Source organism: Terrapene carolina, unplaced genomic scaffold (genome assembly GCF_002925995.2).
Source record: "Terrapene carolina triunguis isolate 2854851 unplaced genomic scaffold, T_m_triunguis-2.0 Scaffold132, whole genome shotgun sequence".
NCBI lineage: Eukaryota > Metazoa > Chordata > Testudines > Emydidae > Terrapene > Terrapene triunguis.
In genome coordinates this window covers 17,388,019-17,406,516 of record NW_020664483.1, presented here as the reverse complement: position 1 = coordinate 17,406,516, position 18,498 = coordinate 17,388,019, and the positions used below count along the sequence as shown (strand labels likewise).

The 18,498-nt window shown below is 44.2% G+C and overlaps 1 protein-coding gene across 1 annotated transcript in view; it reads right to left on the bottom strand.

The window, feature by feature from the left end:
* The window catches only part of APLF (aprataxin and PNKP like factor), a 97,846-nt gene that overhangs the window by 32,663 nt on the left and 46,685 nt on the right, over positions 1 to 18,498 (bottom strand). The window contains exons 7-8 of the mRNA XM_026653143.1: positions 18,158 to 18,492; positions 7,991 to 8,113 (exon numbers count right to left, since the gene is read on the bottom strand). Coding sequence (XP_026508928.1) covers positions 7,991 to 8,113; positions 18,158 to 18,492 — 458 coding nt within the window. The remainder of the gene's footprint in view (positions 1 to 7,990; positions 8,114 to 18,157; positions 18,493 to 18,498) is intronic.

The window sequence follows — 18,498 nt, the reverse complement described above, 5'->3', positions numbered from 1 at the left end:
AAATTGAGCAAGAAATGCTTCCCAGTGGTTATTAGGACTGGAATTGCTATTTTCAACAGCCATTACCTTTTGTTTGTTTGTTTGTTTGTTTGTTTAAAAGGAAGACAGTAATATTGCATTGGCAAATTCCCCATAGAAAGAAAGAGTGGAAGAAAAGAATAATAAAGACACCTCAACTTTTCCTCATTTATGTAGGACAGTCTTATAATATGCATCCAGATATCCTCCAATCACACAAGCTGAAAATTGTTCCACTTTACTGCAGTTCTGTAACCATATGGGAACCAATCCTGTCTGTGTTCTGTGCACATCCAAAATTCCTGCTGAATGACCGGCCCTGGGAGCGAGTTACCAGTGACCCAGGGCTGCGGCGAAAGGAGGGTGCAGGGGGGGGGGGGAGAGCCCAGGGCTGGGGCGGCGGGGGGGGTGCGGGTCGGGGGGGGGGAGAGCCCAGGGCGGGGGGTGCGGGTGGTGGGGGAGAGCCAAGGGTTGGGGCAGCAGGGGGGTGCGGCAAGGAGCCCAGGGCTGGGACGGGGTGCAGCCAAAAATTTTTTTGCTTGGGGCGGCAAAAAACCTAGAGCCGGCCCTGTAAGAAGCATTTTCAGCACTGCTTTTCACACGTTTATGTGGAAGCAGGAGTCTTTGTAGCTGTGAAAATAACCTTCAAAATGTGAACTGAATACAAGCTGAAGTGAGGTCTGCCTGATTCTGCAGACAGTTTGAAACAAATTCAGAAATGTCACATGCCCAATTCAACTCCAGGTATTATTAATGAAGACTAAGAGGATGGATAACAATGTTGACATTTTAAAGTATTGAACTACGAGTTATTTGAGGAGGGAGAGCAAGCTAATGTGCTCCATTGCTGGATATGGTAGCAGATATTGGGGCAGATAGTTAGTTACTATTAAAAACTTTCTTCATCTTCCAAAATTTAAAGTCACCTAACAGCTTTGCTCAAAAGGAGGAAGGAAAAAGGAGTTGCATCCACTCCCCAGAGCCTCAACTGTCTCTCGGTCACCAAAAAACAGCAACAAAAGATCACCACATCTTTCTGAATGTCAAAAGCCCCAACAATCCCCTAACAGCTTCAGGGGAGGTATCTGCAGGGGAGGGCAGCGCACGGAGCCCTCTTCCTCCTCTCTCTCCCAGGGGCCGCAGGGACATGATGCCGGCCACTTCCGGGAGCTGCGTGGGGCCGGGGCAGACAAGGAGCCTGCCTTAGCCCCACTGCCACCCCGGAGCCGCTCCAGGTAAATGCCCCAACTCCCTGCCCTGAGCCCCCTGCCGCACCCCTCCTGCACCCCAACCCCCTGCCCTAAGCACCCTCGTACACCCCGGACCCCTCCTGTGCTCCAACCCCTTGCCCTGAGCCCCTTCCTGCACACACACACACACACACACACACACACACCCCCGCACCGCAACCCCTGCCCTACATTCATGGCCCTGCATGCAATTTCCCCACCCAGATGTGGCCCTCGGGCCAAAAAGTTTGCCCACCCCTGACTTAGAGGGTACAGGAATTTGGAAGGGAGCAAACTGATGACATTTCATTCAGTCAGGAAAATCTATCTGGACCGAATTCTCAAAAATATTCCAACCCTCAATTTTTACAGTGACTGCCACACCAAATCTGACTTGAGTTCAGATTGTTATAATCTGACGGGAAATATATGGATTCTAGGTTTCTTTAACTGTACATTACTGCTAAGAAATTAAAAGTGAACCAAAATCCCAAATAGCTAACATTCAATCATAATTTCACAATATTTTTAGTGTGCACAGAAGAGAGGGCAAAAAGCACCACACTCCTAGAAGTGTGTTTACACCACAGACAAGAAAGTCCACTCAGCAGAGCTAAATTAGTTTGTACTCCATAAAAAATGCAGATAAAACACTAAAATAACTGAAGTTTACCAAGGGTTAAAGTACAAAAACAGGAAACAAATATTGTATGCATCTAACATATTACAAACAAGAGAAAGGTGAAAAAAATAATTGGAAACCCTTTTTAAAGCTGTTGTTATATCCAGTCATAAATAACTGAAAAGATTTTTGGGTTTTGGCATTATTAGCACACATTAGCGACTTATTTTGCTCATTAACAGGTCAATATATATTAAACTACTTGTAAAAATACATTTATTAAATTATATCCCAGTAGTCTGAAAAAAAAAGAAATTCAGCTAACAGCTGAATTAATTACTAATCATTTTAGGCATGAACTTGAAAAATTGCTTTTGTCTAAACCAATTTAAAGTGAAAATAAATTACTATTAAACACATCTGATCATTCTAATATATTATACTCATATGGTAAAGTACTAAAAAGGTCTATATATAACCATAAACACACAAATTAGTTTTCAGATTCTTCTAAAAAGAAGCTTGAACAGATGGCTACATCTTCCCATCAATTGTTTTACTCTAGTTTAGGCAACAGTATTATGTGTACAATTAAAACTACAACTTTATGGTTTAACAGAAACTAACAGAAAGCACTAGCAGTATGAGAAAGTAATACACCTCTACCCCCAATATAACACGACCCGATATAACGTGAATTCGGATATAACGTGGTAAAGCAGTGCTCCGAGGGGGCGGGGCTGCACACTCCGGCGGATCAAAGCAAGTTTGATATAACGCGGTTTCACCTATAACGCAGTAAGATTTTTTGGCTCCCAAGGACATCGTTATATCGGGGCAGAGGTGTATATCCCAAAGGCCTCTGATTCTAGCACCCCCTATTGACCTGGGAATTAACACCCCTCTAGCACTACAACAGACAAACACAGGACTGCTGGTAAAATACCTTTATTTCCGTCCCCAGTTGCATGAGGGTTACAAACAATTTAAATTTGTTACATGGCAGGCTGATACTAGCTACTATGACAAGCAGGATCACCACAATACTACCAGTTAATATTACTCAGCAGCACTTTTGCCATTGATTTGTGTTAGATTGGTAAAATGTTTTAGATCAGTGGTTCTGAAACTATTTACTATTGCGGGCCACATATGCAGCTCTCTATTTGGGCCTCATCCACACAATATATACACTACCTGTACATCTACAAAAAAAAAGTTTCGTATTTGTTACATGACAGCAATACAATTCAAATCGATACAGCACCTTTCATTTCAACACTGGCAAATGTCTGCCAAGAGCATTTTAAATTAGCAAAATAAGTCAAAATATTAACTGTTAAAATTAATTTACTGTAAGGGAGGCATGACATGGTGTATTGCCACCCTCACTTCCGCACTGCTGCTGGCGATGCAGCTGGGCTGAGCACCTGGAGAGTACGGCTGCTGAGCCTGCCTGCAAAGATGGGGAGCCCTGCCCCCCAGCCAGGGACTGCCCCCCATGCACCCGACCCCCAGCCAGGGACTGCCCCCCACGCACCCAGCTCCTCCACCAAATGACTGCCTCTCCAAGCCAGGAAATGCCCCCCCGCATCATCCAAAACCCCTGGGACTGTACCCCCAGCATCCCCAAACCCCCAACACTGGGCTAACACTCGTGCCTGCCCTGCAGAGACAGGGTGCCCTGTCCAGGGCAGAACGGCCCCCTGAGGGACTGCCCTCCATGCACACAGCCCCCACCTAGGAACTGTCCCCCATGCACACAGCCCCCACCTAGGAACTGTCCCCTATGCACGTAGCCCCCACCTAGGAACTGCCCCCAGCAGCACCCAGCAACTCCTCCCCCCCCGAGGAGTCTCCCCCAGAACTCAACCCCCCCATCCAGGGACTATGCCCCAGTATCTAGCCCCCCATCCAGGGACTGCCCCCAGCCACCAGTCCCCCCACCTAGAGTCTGTCCCCCCATGCACCAGCTGAACCCCCCTCCCTGTGGTCCTGGCCCCCTGCACCCACTCCCTGCACCTCTTCCCCACTGGTCTCCTACCTTGGCTGCACATAGCTCAGCCATGCAGCCCACCCTGCCCCAGTGATCCTAGTACCGGGAAGTTAACTCCAGCCGGGGTCACTGGACCCACAATCCTGCAGGGGAGTGGGAGGGGGCACTGAGCTCCCTAGCCTCCTGCTGTTGCTGCTGGGCCTGATCCTGCGCCGCACTATTTTACACCCCCACGAGCAGCTCTGCACCCGAGGCAGGTGTCCCTCCCACCCAGCTCTAGTTACAGCCCTGAGGAGGTCACATGAGCTGCAGCTTGCGCTTATTGGGCCGCAAGCAGCCCACAGGTTGAGACTCACTGGTTTAGATGGATAACTATTACTCTTGGGCTGGCCAGACAGTGGAGTTCCACACAAAGATAGTGGAGTGGGAAATGCATGTCCTGAGCTGCAGCAGAGTTAACACACTTAATTCCTGAGGGCTTAGTACAGACACTGTAGCGTTTAAGTGAAGACACACCTACGCAGACGGGAGAGCTTCTCCTGTCGGCGTAGTTAATCCACTTTCCCAAGAGGGGGTAGCTATGTTGACACAGCACTGTCTATGCAGTGGGTTAGGTCAGTATAACTACGTTACCACGGGGTGTGGATTTTTCACATCCTTGGGCAACGTAGTTATACTGCTATAGGTCTGTAGTGTAGACCTGGCCTCAGTCACCAGCTAACCTCCCCATCATTGCAACTGCTTATTTTGAACTTTAGGAAAAGCTAATTGTATTGTAGACCTTGACAACCAGAGGAGGCCACTGAGGGAAGAAGAGTGGAAAACAGAGGCAACTTCTGCATTTGAAGATCGCCTCTAGGAACCCCAACACCAGGGTAAAGAAAATAGACTTGTTTTGGGGATAGGGCTAGAAGAAAATGTACTTCGGCAACAGCATTGGAAATTACAAGTAAGAGCTGTCCTTTCAGTTTCCTTCTATTGTTATAAAATTCCATCCAAACAACTCCTAATAAAGAGAGGACTTTAGGAGTTGGATCCCTTGTTACATTGGCTTGTGGTTCATCATGTGACCAAAGCTTAACAGAACAGACACTAAGTGCAAGAGTAATAGATCACTAATTTACAAAGGAAACTTCAGTGGTAGTGGTTTTTCAGTTCAATATAGAAAGAGCTTTTTTATGAAAAGCCTCAGTTACAAGGTAAACATAAGCAAATGTTTTAGTCTCATGTTAAACTACCATTTTTATTATAATCGTAAATATTGTTTTGGGTAATGGATTTAAAAAATATCTTTTCTTGCTTATTCTTTTAATCCAATTCAAATGTCTAGGTCAATGCTTCTCAAAGTCGGGCTGCCGCTTGTGCAGGGAAAGCCCCTGGCGATCCGGGCTGGTTTGTTTACCTGCTGCGTCTGCAGGTTCGGCCGATCACGGCTCCCACTGGCCGTGGTTCGCTGTTCCATGCCAATGGGGCTGCAGGAAGGGCGGCCAGCACGTCCCTCGGCCCGCGCCGCTTCCCGCAGCCCCCATTGGCGTGGAACGGCAAACTACGGCCAGTGGGAGCCACAATTGGCTGAACCTGCGGACGCAGCAGGTAAACGAACCAGCCCGGACCGCCAGGTGCTTTCCCTGCACAAGCGATGGACCGGCTTTGAGAAGCACTGGTCTAGGTTACATTTCTTCTTTCATTTCAGGTGACATTTCCCTTTGATTGGGGGATTGATATTCTAATTAGTTCTGGTTTCAAACCCAACAGGAGAACACAATCTGAGCTGGAGCTCAAAGGTTTAAGAAAAATCATCTGCTGAGTATAGTGATAAAATACTGAAGCATCAGGCTGCTTCAAAAATCCTGTCCTAATCAGAGCAAAGCATTCAAAACATCAGCCAGGTCCTTTTTATTCTAAATATCAATTTACAGACAGATAATGGTTCTTAAAAAGTAGTTAGCCCAGGGAAGGGCAAACGACGGCTCGCGGGCTGGATCTGGCCTGTCGGGGCTTTCAATCTGGCCCGCAGGATTGCCAGTTCCATGGTGCTTCCTGCCTGCCCTGTCCCCACGCCACTCCCAGAAGCGGCCGGCACCACATCCTTGTGGCCCCTGGGGGCGGAGGGGGCAGAGGGCTCCATGAGCTGCCCTCGCCTGCAGGCACCGCCCCCTGCAGCTCCCATTGGCCAGGAATGGGGAACCGTGGCCAATGGGAGGTTCAGGGGTGGTACCCATAGGTGAGAGCAGTGCGCAGCAGAGCCACCTGCCCCACCCCACCCCCAGGAGCTACTGCTGGACATGCTGGCCACTTCTGGGAGTGGCGTGGGGCACTAAGGGGGAGCCTGCTTTAGCCACGCTGTGCGCCGCTGCCACCCCGGAGCCCCTCGAAGTAAGCAGTGTTGGGGCTGGAGCCTGCACCCTCGAACCCCTCCTGCACCCCGCACCCCAACCCCCTGCCCTGAGCCCCCTAACCCCCTGCCTTGAGCCTCCTGCCGCACCCCTTCTGCACCCAAACCCCCTGCCCTGAGCCCCCTGCTGCACCCCTCCTGCACTTCAACCCCCTGCCGCCCCTCTCCTGCACCCCAACCCCTTGTCCTGAGCCCCTTCCTGCACACCGCACCCCCTCCCACACCCTGCTCTCCCTCCCGCACCCCACCCCCTGTCCCAGCCCTACATTCATGGCCCTGCATACAATTTTCCCACCCAGATGTGGCCCTCAGGCCAAAAAGTTTGCCCACCCTTGAGTTAGCCCTTTCCCCCCAGATCTTTCCAAGTTGTATCCTTCAATCAGGTTATCACTTTATAAGCAAACAAAAACAAAACACAGATTAAGGAATGATTGTTTCACAGCACAAAATATTGTCTCTACATTATTCTTCAACATTAGGTATTCATTCTGCTCCTGACAAAGGTGCACTGGGAAGTTATATCACATGGGTATACCATAGATTTTTCATCCAAAACATTTCTGATCTGAAAAGCAACTATAAAAATTACATTGATGTACAAACCAAAACAGCATCCAACACTCTCTCAAAGCTGTGTTGGTTCTGTCATTTTTCAAATGAGAACTGCATTTTAAGAACATCTTTAGAGTCACCAGTTTCCAGCCAAACTATGGGGAATTTTTTTTTAGACTTGTGTGTACAGAGGTCAGTAATGTTAAAGGAAGTTGTTCATGCATCAATACATCCCAACAGAAATTCTGACAACTTTTCAAGGCATGACTTTGCCCAGTAAATCTAGCAGCCATTAATTTTAGCTGGATCAATCTCTAAATGTGTATATTGAGAAGTGAAATGAAACTTGCTGATATCTTTCCAAACAATCAATTATCCAAATTCTAAATATACATTAAAAGAAAATGCAGAACTTTCACACCATGAGGGGGACTTTATTACTTAACAAGATATACTTTAAAAGTGAACTAAATTTTGTGCATGTTATTCTAAGAAATCAAAGTGTTGAATATTAAAATATTTATATTTGTTGTGACTGATTAGATGTAAGATGTGGGTATAAGAAGTCAGGACACTAAAAATGCTAGCCCAGAAAGAATGTGTACTTTTTTCTGTAGACTTGAAGAAGAGTTCTGTAAACTTGAAAGCTTGTGTCTCTCTCACCAAAAGAACTTGAGCTAATAAAATATGTTACCTCACCCATCTTTTCTAATATCCTGGGACCAACATGGCTGCAACAACATGGCATACAAAAAAAAAGTACTTGTCAGATAAGCTGTAGTGAATGAGTAAATCATTCTCTCTTTCAAATAAAAGATATAAAGGGTAGATAGATCTTCAACCTCCATAACTTTGGAAACTTATTCACTGACATTCCCATTGTGCATGTAATGTTTATCTTTTTTGACATGCCTGTTAGATCAGGTCACTATCAGAGGTACCTTTGCAACAAATAATATTAGCGACAAAAATACAATATGATTGTTCAAGGCAAGCTTCAGATGGCAATAAAACATAACCCTGTCAAAAAAAAAATGCCACAACAGTAAGCTATACCCAAGATTTAATTTCAAGAATTACTCATTGCTGTATCATTACTTTGCTTGCATAGCTCCCAGTCAAAAGATGTCTTGCTTTACAAATATAGACAGACAACTGTATTGGATTATGTTTCTTACCTATAACAAGTAGTTCCATATGGACATTCAGGCCTGTCATCGTCATCTTGACTTACAACCTCCACGTCATGATAATCGCAGTCACCAGGGTGACTGAACTGCTGAAAATGAAGTGGATTCTTCCTGTGATATTAAGGAACATATGTAAGTAAAAGTAAACAATATGACATTCACCACTCATGTGCATACAGGGATGGGGAATGCTGTGCAGCTAATACAAGCAAGTTTATATTCATCAATGCATAGTTATTCGTCTGTTTGTGGCTATGTATGTAGTGGCAAGCTTCAATTCTGTAATGTTAGTCATTTAAGACCTATTTTCACAGCAAATCATATAAAAGTTTTCAGTTTCTTTGTCTTAGCTCATGGGACTTGATTGTGCTCTGATAAAAGTTAAATAAGAGTTTTCCCCATTGACTTCAAATTGAAATAGTATATGGTAACTAATGGCCTGATACAAACTTCACGTGCTTTTTTCAGTACTTCTGTACAAGATGGAACATGCGGAAAAAAGTCTTTCTATAGCAGGTAAAACCCTATTACAAAATACCTGCAATACTTTGACCAAAGTCATGATAACCCAGTTGTAGAGACAAATCCTTACTTAGGAATAGCTGGGTCTTATTTTCCTGACACCCAACCCTTCAGATCAGTTCCTACAACTGTAAACTACCCTACTACAGTACAGAATCTCCCCTTAGTGATCATCTTGCAAAGCATGTTTCAATTAACTATTTCCATACAATATACACATTAATGATTGCTGTTTTTCTTGCCTACTTAAATAAACTGCAGCCTCTTTTGTATTTGCAACTTTTATCTTTTAAAACCCATAAATAAATACAAACACCTATAGGCGTATTCACACGATTCTTTGTCTTTCTCTCTCTCGCTGACAGGAGTACAAGATGCCAAAATGCATCTTCCTCAGTCTACTTGAACAGACCACGAAAATAGTCTCTTTTCTCTGACAAAAAAAGGAGTGCCCGAATCTCAAACTGCAAGATATAATTATTGGACCATGACATGTAAGGTGCGATCATTACATCCATAAATTACAATCCCATTCCAGACACTAGTTCAGACAGTAGGATTGCTATACATGAAGCCAGAAGCCACGTGGGACAACTCCATGATTGTCATAGTGGCCATGAACTCCTAAGAAGAATTTCTATATGACCACTAAAGCCACTGAGTACTATCAGCCTCAGCACATCAGTGCCACCACAGTGAGAAATCTGGGGATTTCAGCTATAGCTTCTGCAAAGTGCTCTATACAATCATATTAAGCTCATTTTACTCCAATCCTGGGACTCATGCATTAGCAGAAACTCAAAATTTTGAAGCAGGTAAGCTCCTGCTACATCTGAGACCAGATACTAAAACTATTAACAGCATATTACTTTTATGTAGTACAAGGATTTCAAAGCACTATACAAATATACCAATTTATAGATGGGTTAACTGATGATAAGGTAAGTGATTTGTCAAAAGTCACACAGCAAGTTATTGTCAACTCTACCACTGGAATCCAGACTGCTCAACCCACTAGGCAACACTGCCACACTTGAAGTTGTGTGCACTAACTGCAGAAAGACACTCTAAGGTTGCATTTAACATTTTATCTTTTTAAACTATCACCGAACCCTTTAGAGATCATCATCACTTCCTTCCGTCAGCTTAAGAGCAACAAAATTAATGATGTCTTGGGGAATCAACTGACCCTTTTTGTTTAAGAATAGTCATCAAGATGAAACCAAACCTTTCTAGAGTCAGTTGGTTCAATTAGTTTTCTAGAGGTAATGCTAATATATTACCTAGATAAGCCAAGAGAACAGACCACCAAGATTAACTAACACAGCTTCCATAACGCTCCAAAAGAAAATAATGCTCTTGAATTTATTTTTATGTTAATTTCCACTCCAAGATTCAGACAGCAGTAGGTTTCTATCTAATGCCTCAAGTCCAACAGCAGACATTTCTAGAAGTTACAGTATTTTATATGTCAGTTTTCTTTTTAGGGATACTTTATACAAAACATGAAGATTACTGAATAATGTGCCTTTCACCAGAGGAGGTCTTTCTAATAATTTTTTGTTCAATCAAGCATATAGATTTCTTAGGGACACTGACTGAATTAGTTAACTGTCAAATTGCATACTGTGTGTGAAGTAGCTTAAATGGTCATCAGGGCAAATAAAATATTATACTCTACCCTGTCCTGTCTGATGAAGTCCTAGCTGTTCTGCTTTCATTTCATGCTCTGCTCAATGTTACCCAGCATGCATAGTAAAAGCATCAAATTATATGCCATAGATAAGCCAATGTTTCCCATCTTGACAGCAGAAGAACAACCTACTCATTCTTCCCATTGCTTTACTTACAGTTAGCTTTCTACTTTTCTAAGGCACAAAAAAATTCAGACAAAAGTAAAGGAACACCACATCCATTACACTAGGGAATGACCCGTAGGCGACACTGTCGAAATGGCTGAATTCTATAATAAACTCTTGGACAGTAGGGAACTCTAATGTTCAGTTGACCAGAACAACATGGTTTTTCTTGTGTAAGTACCGTAAGTTCAACACATTACTTACAAGAGTATTTTATATGCCTATAAAGATTCACAAGCTATGCGGCTTTGTAAAATAAAAGCTTTAAATTATACTTGATATATCTGAGTTACTTAATACCTGCAGCTTCACAGTAATTTATAGAAAATTTTAGTTATTATATACCCAACTTGCTGCTAAATAAAACATTTGAACAAAAAATAACAGTTACCAAAAATCTTCCTGCTGTTACAACGAGCTATTTACTACCGTTTTTTAAGATTCCTGACTAGCTAAAGGATCTTTAATCAAACCAGTTACAAAGTCAGTCTAGTTGATTTGAATCAATAGATTGGATTTTAATTCTCATTTATTTCCTAGAAGGCTTTTCATAGGTATACAAGCAACAAACTCATTTGGAACATCAATTTTTTTTTAAACACGACTTTGCTGCTACAGTATCACCACCATTGGAGTCCCATTAACAAAAATGCAGTCACAAGCCATAGCTATTATAGTATTGATTGTAAACCTGAAGAGTTTAAATCTAAAGTTCTGACATGCTAGGATGTGTCTATAGTAACATCATTAAGTTTACTGGAAGAGAGAATTCAGAGAGGCTTATCAAATGCTGGGCTAAGTTTAATATTAATGAAAACTAAAGATATTCCATTTTCAGAAGGGAATAAAATGTAAAATATTTAGAAAAAGGTATGTATGTGAAGCCAAGTGTTCCTATGGGTCCTGTCCTGTCAGATCAGACAATAGGTTCTATATCTGTCCCTTCTAAGAAGAGCAGACATGAAACACCAGGGCTTTGGTGAGTTCGCTGTCTCTCTATAAAGGGTGCAACGGCTTCCAGACTCCCACTGAGTAAATTAACAGATGAGACTACTTGAGATAAAGGATGGTATTGTGGTTAAAGCACTGGCTTGGCACTCTGGAGATCAGAGTTCAGTTCTTGGCTGTATCACACACTACCTTTAAAACCCTGGACAAATCACTTGATCTTTCTGGGCCTCATTCCCCATCTGGAAAATGGGGATATACAGTCCTTCCACCACCCTTTGTCTATTTACACTGTAAGTACCATGAAACAGGGACAGTTTCGTACTATGTATATACAGCACCTTGTACAGAGGGAGCCTGATCTTGGTTGCCACCTCTAGGCATTAATGCAGTGCAAACAACCAACCTTCTACTGACAGGGAGAACTATTTGGGCTGGAACAAAAACACATGAAAAACAAACCAGCATGTAAGAATTTAGCCTTTACTATTGTCAGGAGCGAGCCTAGACAATGGGGTTGGTTTACAACTGGTTGGTTGGTTAACAACTGAATTGAACATTGATCCAATTTATTTCATTCTCAAGCAAAACTGTGGTTGTTGTGATTTGGGATAATGGAAACGGTCAAGTAGCCATTAGTGACACCATCTTATCCTTGGAGCAAAGGTGATGCGGTATCACTGAATTTGAATCTCCAGACATTCTCTCAAAGCCCGGTGATAGGATCATGGTATGAGAGCTGATCACCAGGCTTTCTCCTCTAGCTGAAGTGCCTCCAGCTCTGTATGGGAAGAAACTGCCTGTTTGTGATTTATAAAAAGGAATGCCTGAAGGTACAGAATAAGTGTGTTGCAGAGGTCAATTTTTCTTTAGTTCTTATTGTCAGCTACAATTTTAAAAGACTTGACTGAGGGGGTTCCTCGGATAGACACACACAATAGGGAAGAACCATTATGTTTGCAAAAAGTTCACCTGTGGCCCAGGATCTCTCTTAGAAGGATCTGCTGGTTACTGTAAACTTAGTACATATGGAGTAGAAGGTTGAATGCTATTTTAATTGGCTTTGTGTTAATATTCCAAGGTCACATCCAACAAACAGGCCCTTCTGGCAGGAGTTTGCCAGATTGAAAGTGAAGCTCTCAAGGCCATTCAACTATTGCTGAAGTGGAGAACAGTGAATGAAGAGAAACAATTAGGGAATCTTTCTGAAGGGTTTAGTCCTAACCAGACAGAAGGCTAGGGCTCTCTTGACATTAAGGGTGTGCAACAGTATCTCTTGTTTATCTAGGTGAGGTTTAGGGAGGAAGACTGGCAGGTGAATGGGTTGGTTAATATGGAACTCAGAGATTTTAGATAAAAATGTGGGGCATGATCACAACGTGACCTTGTCCTTTAAAAATACTGTAAAAGGGGGGGCTTGCCGACATGATGGCTGTCAGGAATGCAGTTTTCATTGATAAATGGAGGAGTGAACAGGTAGCCATCGGTTCAAATGGTGGTCTTGTAAGGCATTTAAGAACCAGACTGAGGTCCCAAATCGGAGCAGGATGCTTCACTGGTGAAAAGAGATTTCTGAACCCCCTGAGGGACTTCACTGTTGTTGGGTGGGCAAAAACGGAATAACCCTCTATTTGAGAATGAAAAGCAATGATGGCTGCCAGATGGACTCTAATGGAGCTCAGCAATAGCCCCAAACTTTTTAGTGTTAGGATATAGTCCAGTATAGCTGGCAGCAATGAGGTCGTCAATGGAATATGTTTGAGGTCACACCAACAGACAAATCTTGTCCATTTTTGAAAGTATGTGTAGCGAGTAGACTGTTTTCTGCTAGGTAATAGTACTTTTTTACCTCCTCTGATCAGGTTGTCTCTAATCCCGAGAGCCATCGACCAACCATGTTTTGAGACGAAGCACTCAAGGAGATTGGGGCAAAGGATCTTCCCAGTAGAGGAGATGAGGAGCGGCCTGGAGAGTGATCGGTGAGCAAATGGTCAGCTGTAACAAGTAAAGAAACTATGTTTGTCTGGGACAGGTCAGGACTATCAGGATGACTCTGGCTCTGTTTTTTATTTTGGAGTAGAACTTTGGCTATTTGAGGAGTCAGTGGGAATGCATACAGTAGATCCGACAACCAATGAAGGTGAAAGGCATATCCCCGGGATCGGTGACCCAGACTGCCTCTGGAGCAGGGCACAACTCTTGTTTATCGAATATAGAATATGTGGTGGGTATCTAATGGCCATTATTTTTGTTACCAGAATGAACCTGGAACATATCCCCTTTCCTCTGTGCTGCACGGGAACTGTTTTGTAGCACCCAAGTGTAGGAGAAAGTCTATTTCTTGACAAAGCAAGTTCTAGTGAGGGGTCCCTGAAGAGGGATGGAAAAGAGGTGTTGGTCGATGGAAGAGTAAAAACGTGGCTGATGTACCCTGTGGAGATGACCTCCAAAACCCACTTATCTGTAGTGATAGACTCCAAGCCTGCCTGAAGTGGTAAAGGCAGGCGCCAAAGAGAGGAAGGCAGGTGAATTAGTACAGCTGGTAAGGATGAGGATGGTAATTCAGACCCTGGACCAGTCAATCAAAATTACTGTTTGGAGATGAAAGAGTGAGAGGTCAAAGCTGAGAGGTGGATGGTTTCCTTCTCTGGAATTTCTCTCTTTTCTGATGTGGTTCATACCACCTCTGGGAGGTTGGGAACTGGGCAATATGGGATCTCTCAGCTGTCGGGGACTTGCTAAACAGTCTTTTGTAGGCAGGTGTAGAAATCCCAAGAGAATGCAAAGTAGCCCTGGAATTCTTTTACATGCACAGAGAATCATCTGTGCTATCTGCAGAAAGTTTAGACCCATCAAAAGGGAGGTCTTCCACTGTATTAAGGACCTCTTTCAGAAATCTGGAGAGCTGGAGCCAGGAAGCCCTTCTCAGAACTGCCACTGTAGAAATCAAACAGGTAGCAGTATCAACAGCATCAAGAGAGCTGCTTGTGGTGATGTTCTGTCAAGCAGCTGGCCTTACCCAATAACTGCCAGGAATGGCTCTCCATGCTCCGCCAGTAGGTGGTCAACAAAAGAGTTCAGTTTGGTGTAATTTATATGATTATATTTCACCATTAATATCTTGTAGTTCACGATTCTAAATTGTCAGGAGGCTGACAAATAAGATTTTCTACCACGTAGGTCTAGACGATTATGATCTTTGTCATGGGGCATGGATTCAGCATGATGCTGCCTTCCACATTTGTTAACTACATTAACCACCAAAGAATTAGAAAAGTGATGAGAAAATAAAAACTCAGTCCTTTGCTGGAATGTAGTATTTCTTATCCACTCTTTTGTGTGTAGGCGGAATTGAAGCTCAGATGTGTTGAACGATCTTTGCAGGGTCCAGAAGGGCCTTATTGACAGTTAAGGCTATGCAGGCAGATGAAGCTTTATGAAGGATGTCAAGCAGCTTATGAGGAGGTTCTTTAACTTCCTCGAGAGGTATCTGCAGGGAGAGTCAGCAATTCTTTTGACCAGATCCTGAAACTGCTTAAAATCATCTACCAAGGATGGAGGAGGAGGCAAAACTGCTTCATCCGGCGATCTTGGCTGGAAGAGAGATCTCTTCATGGGCTCTAACTTACAGCTTCTCAGAGGTTTCTTCTTGAGGATCAGGACTCAAGGGGGGGAGGGATAGCTCAGTGGTTTGAGCGTGGGCCTGCTAAACCCAGGGTTGTGAGTTCAATCCTTGAGGGGGCCATTTGGGGATTTAGTTGGGGATTGATCCTGCTTTGAGCAGGGGGTTGGACTAGATGATCTCCTGAGGTCCCTTCCAACCCTAATAATCTAATCTATGATCTATGATCTATGACTCCTAGAGAGGGCAGGCAATGAAGGCTGCCTCTCTCCCCGATGGGTGGTGCTTGAAGTCCTAGAGAACTGCTGGCAATAGGCCACCCAAGGATCCCTGTATAGCCAAGAAGGTGGTATAGGAGGGGGCACCCATGGGTGTTCAAACGAGCGAGATGGCGGCTGCAACCTTGGGCCACGAGTGGTCATAGGCTCAGAGACTTCTGGAAAGGGGCCTCTATAAGGGTGAGGAAGAGAGCCCTGGACCAATATTTGGGAAACTGGGGCAAGCTCTTCATCAGAATCTTCTTCCTTAAACTCGCTATAGAATGATGGAGCACCCAGAGAAATGAGGTGAAACTATCGGTATTAGGTGAATTTCCGGTGATCTTGGTACTGAAAATATGCTGGAGCCGAAAAGCAGAGATTCGAGCATCTCAGATACAGCCAGGTCCCGGGGAAAACAAAAACTCCTGCTGTACCGAGTCTGTGGTCTGCACTGAGGTAATAGTGGCCAAGGGAGCTGAAAGTACAGTGAGTCTCGGTCGCTCCAAGGGAAGTGCAGTAAGAGCCCGAGCAGGCTTCTTCAGTACCGAGGCAGCAGAGGAAGAGCTCTTCTTGCCACCTCGATCTGCTGACAGTACTGATGATCTTTCCAAGCCTGAGGTTTTGCTGGTTTTTGGTCTAGCAGTACCCTCGATATCTGAGGAACCAGCAGCCTCATGGGTACTGGACTGGAGAGCAGATGGTGACTTCAGCTACTTCAGTACGGATGACAATGGGTTTTTTGAGGTAGATTCCTGACCTGGAGAACTCTGAGCATGTTCTTTGGAAGATTTATGAGAGGAGCCTTGGGTCTTCCTCTTAGATGCCCTCGAGGAGTGTGGCTCAGAGATAGTGGAGGCAGCAGACTTGCTCGGAGACCAATGTACCCAGAGGGATGGGGAGAGAGGACCCTTGGCCTGGGTCAAAAGCCGGGCACAGAGAGCTCTCCATCATGTGGAGAGGAAGTTTGATCTCCCTGTTATTTCTGGCTCTAGATTTTAATGCCAGGCAGAACCACGTGCAATTCCCCAAGACAACAGATGCACCAGGAGTGCCTGTTGGTTACCAGAACTGCTTCTTGGCATGACAGATCAACGTTTGAAACTGGGAGTACTGGGCATATGATAACCTCCCAGTGAACAAGAACTATCTACTAAGTAATATCTATATAATATATATGAAAATAAATACAGTAACTCCTCACTTAAAGTCATCTCAGTTAATGTTGTTTCGTTGTTACGTTGCTGATCAATCAGAGAACATGCTCATTTAAAGTTGTGCAATGCTTCCTTATAACGTTGTTTGGCAGCTGCCTGCTTTGTCCACTGCTTGCAGGAAGAGCAGCCCATTGCAGCTAGCTGGTGGGGGCTTGGAACCAGGGTGGACTGGCAGCCCCCCTATCAGCTCCCCACTCCCCTAAGTTCCCTGTGCGGCAGCCGCCCAGCAGGCTAGCAATTGCCAGCAGTTCAGCTGTCCCTCCCCCACTGCCATGTGCTGCTCTTGCCCTCTGCCTTGGAACTGCTCTCCGGAGCTTCCTGCTTGCTGTGCAGGGGAGGGAAGAGAGGAGCTAATGTCCGGGTGGCCCCCTCCCCCCTGCTGCTGCACCCCGCTTACCCCCATCTTCCAAAGAGCAGGGGGGACACACGACAGGGCTCAGGACGGAGGGAGCTTCTTGGCAGCAGTTGCCGTCTCAGCTTGCTGATCTACTTAACAAGGCAGTGTACTTAGAGTGGGGTCAGTGTACTTAAAGGGGCTATGCGCATCTCTCTCACACACACACATTGTGTCTCTGTCTGCCATGCTGTCTCCACTCCCTCCATTCGTGCTGCCTTGTAGAGTGTGAGGCTACATTAACAACGAGTTAACCCTGGAGGGCTCAGCCAATTGCTAGTTGATCATTTAGCAGTAAGGCATTCCCTGGGAAATATCCCACCCTCTGACTCCACCACCTCAACCAAGCTTCACAATCATCATTGCTGGGTACCAGTATTAAATTGTTTATTTAAAACTTATACGGTGTGTGTGTATATATATAATATAGACTTTTGTCTGGTGAAAAAAAATTCCCTGGAACCTAACCCCCCATTTACATTAATTCTTAAGGGGAAACTGGATTCGCTTAACATCATCTTGCTTAAAGTCGTATTTTTCAGGAACATAACTACAACGTTCAGTGAGGAGTTACTGTAAATAATTTTTTTTTAAACTAGGAAGCTAAAGCTACTACTACTTACTAACCAATTAATTACACTGATACTACGAACTGGAATAAAAACTGGGACGCAGTTGAGGTAACCTCAATGGGAACAACTGCCAGAGATCCATCTCGGGCTGAGGCAGTTGGAAAGCAACTGAGGGCAGTTCACCTGCGCAGGGCTATATAACAATGGAGCACGCACTAAGCTGACTACCACGCATGCACAGGCCGAACAGACAGGGCTATGAGAAATCTCTGGCAGGGTGCATAAGTGCGCCTAGAGTGGAGTACCCAGAGGGGCATTACTTGAAGAAGAATTAACTGTTGGGAGAAGATAGAACATGCAATTGCTTCAATAAATGCACATACATAAAATCACATTTTCTAATAAAATCTTTGTCTGTTAATAAAATACACACACGCTGGCCATTCTCTCCAATTCAATTTCTTTTCTCTACTGTACTTGTAACTGCCTGGTGCAAGCTGTTCTATTGCTTATTGAACTGTGGTTTCTAATTTGCTGAACTATTTCACCCCCTGCTGAGGTTATATTGATTGGTCAGTAACATTTCCAGAATATCCCTTTTTATGTTTCTAAGAAGATTGCTACTCTATCTGATCTTTTTCTAATCCTTTGCTTACAATATTTTGAAAAAGGAGACTAATGATTCTACCATTATCTCCCATTTGGGGTAAGTAGTGACTTGCTAGCAGTAATTTGAAGCTAGCTTATTTACAATTCCACTTTACCTGTAGCAACCTGACCCATACATGCAGGGTGCCCTGTTCTGCTTGGTTTGTTTAGAACTCTGTAGAGCATCTGTGCTTCTGGCTGAGTTAAATTCTTCAGCTTCAGGATCCTGATTTAAATCAAGCTCTTGAGTCTCAGCTAGGGGAACATGAGAGTGGGATGGCTTGTCCTGGTGAATCTGTTGGCTTGCAGAATGGATAACCTCATCGTTGTTTTCCCTTTTATTCATTTTATTTGTGTCAGTGGAGAGCTGGCTTTTTGCATCTAGCCTGTGTTCAGACCTCTTGCTGTGGAGCTGACAATCACTTTTCTCCACAGAACTTTCAATCTTTTGTGACAC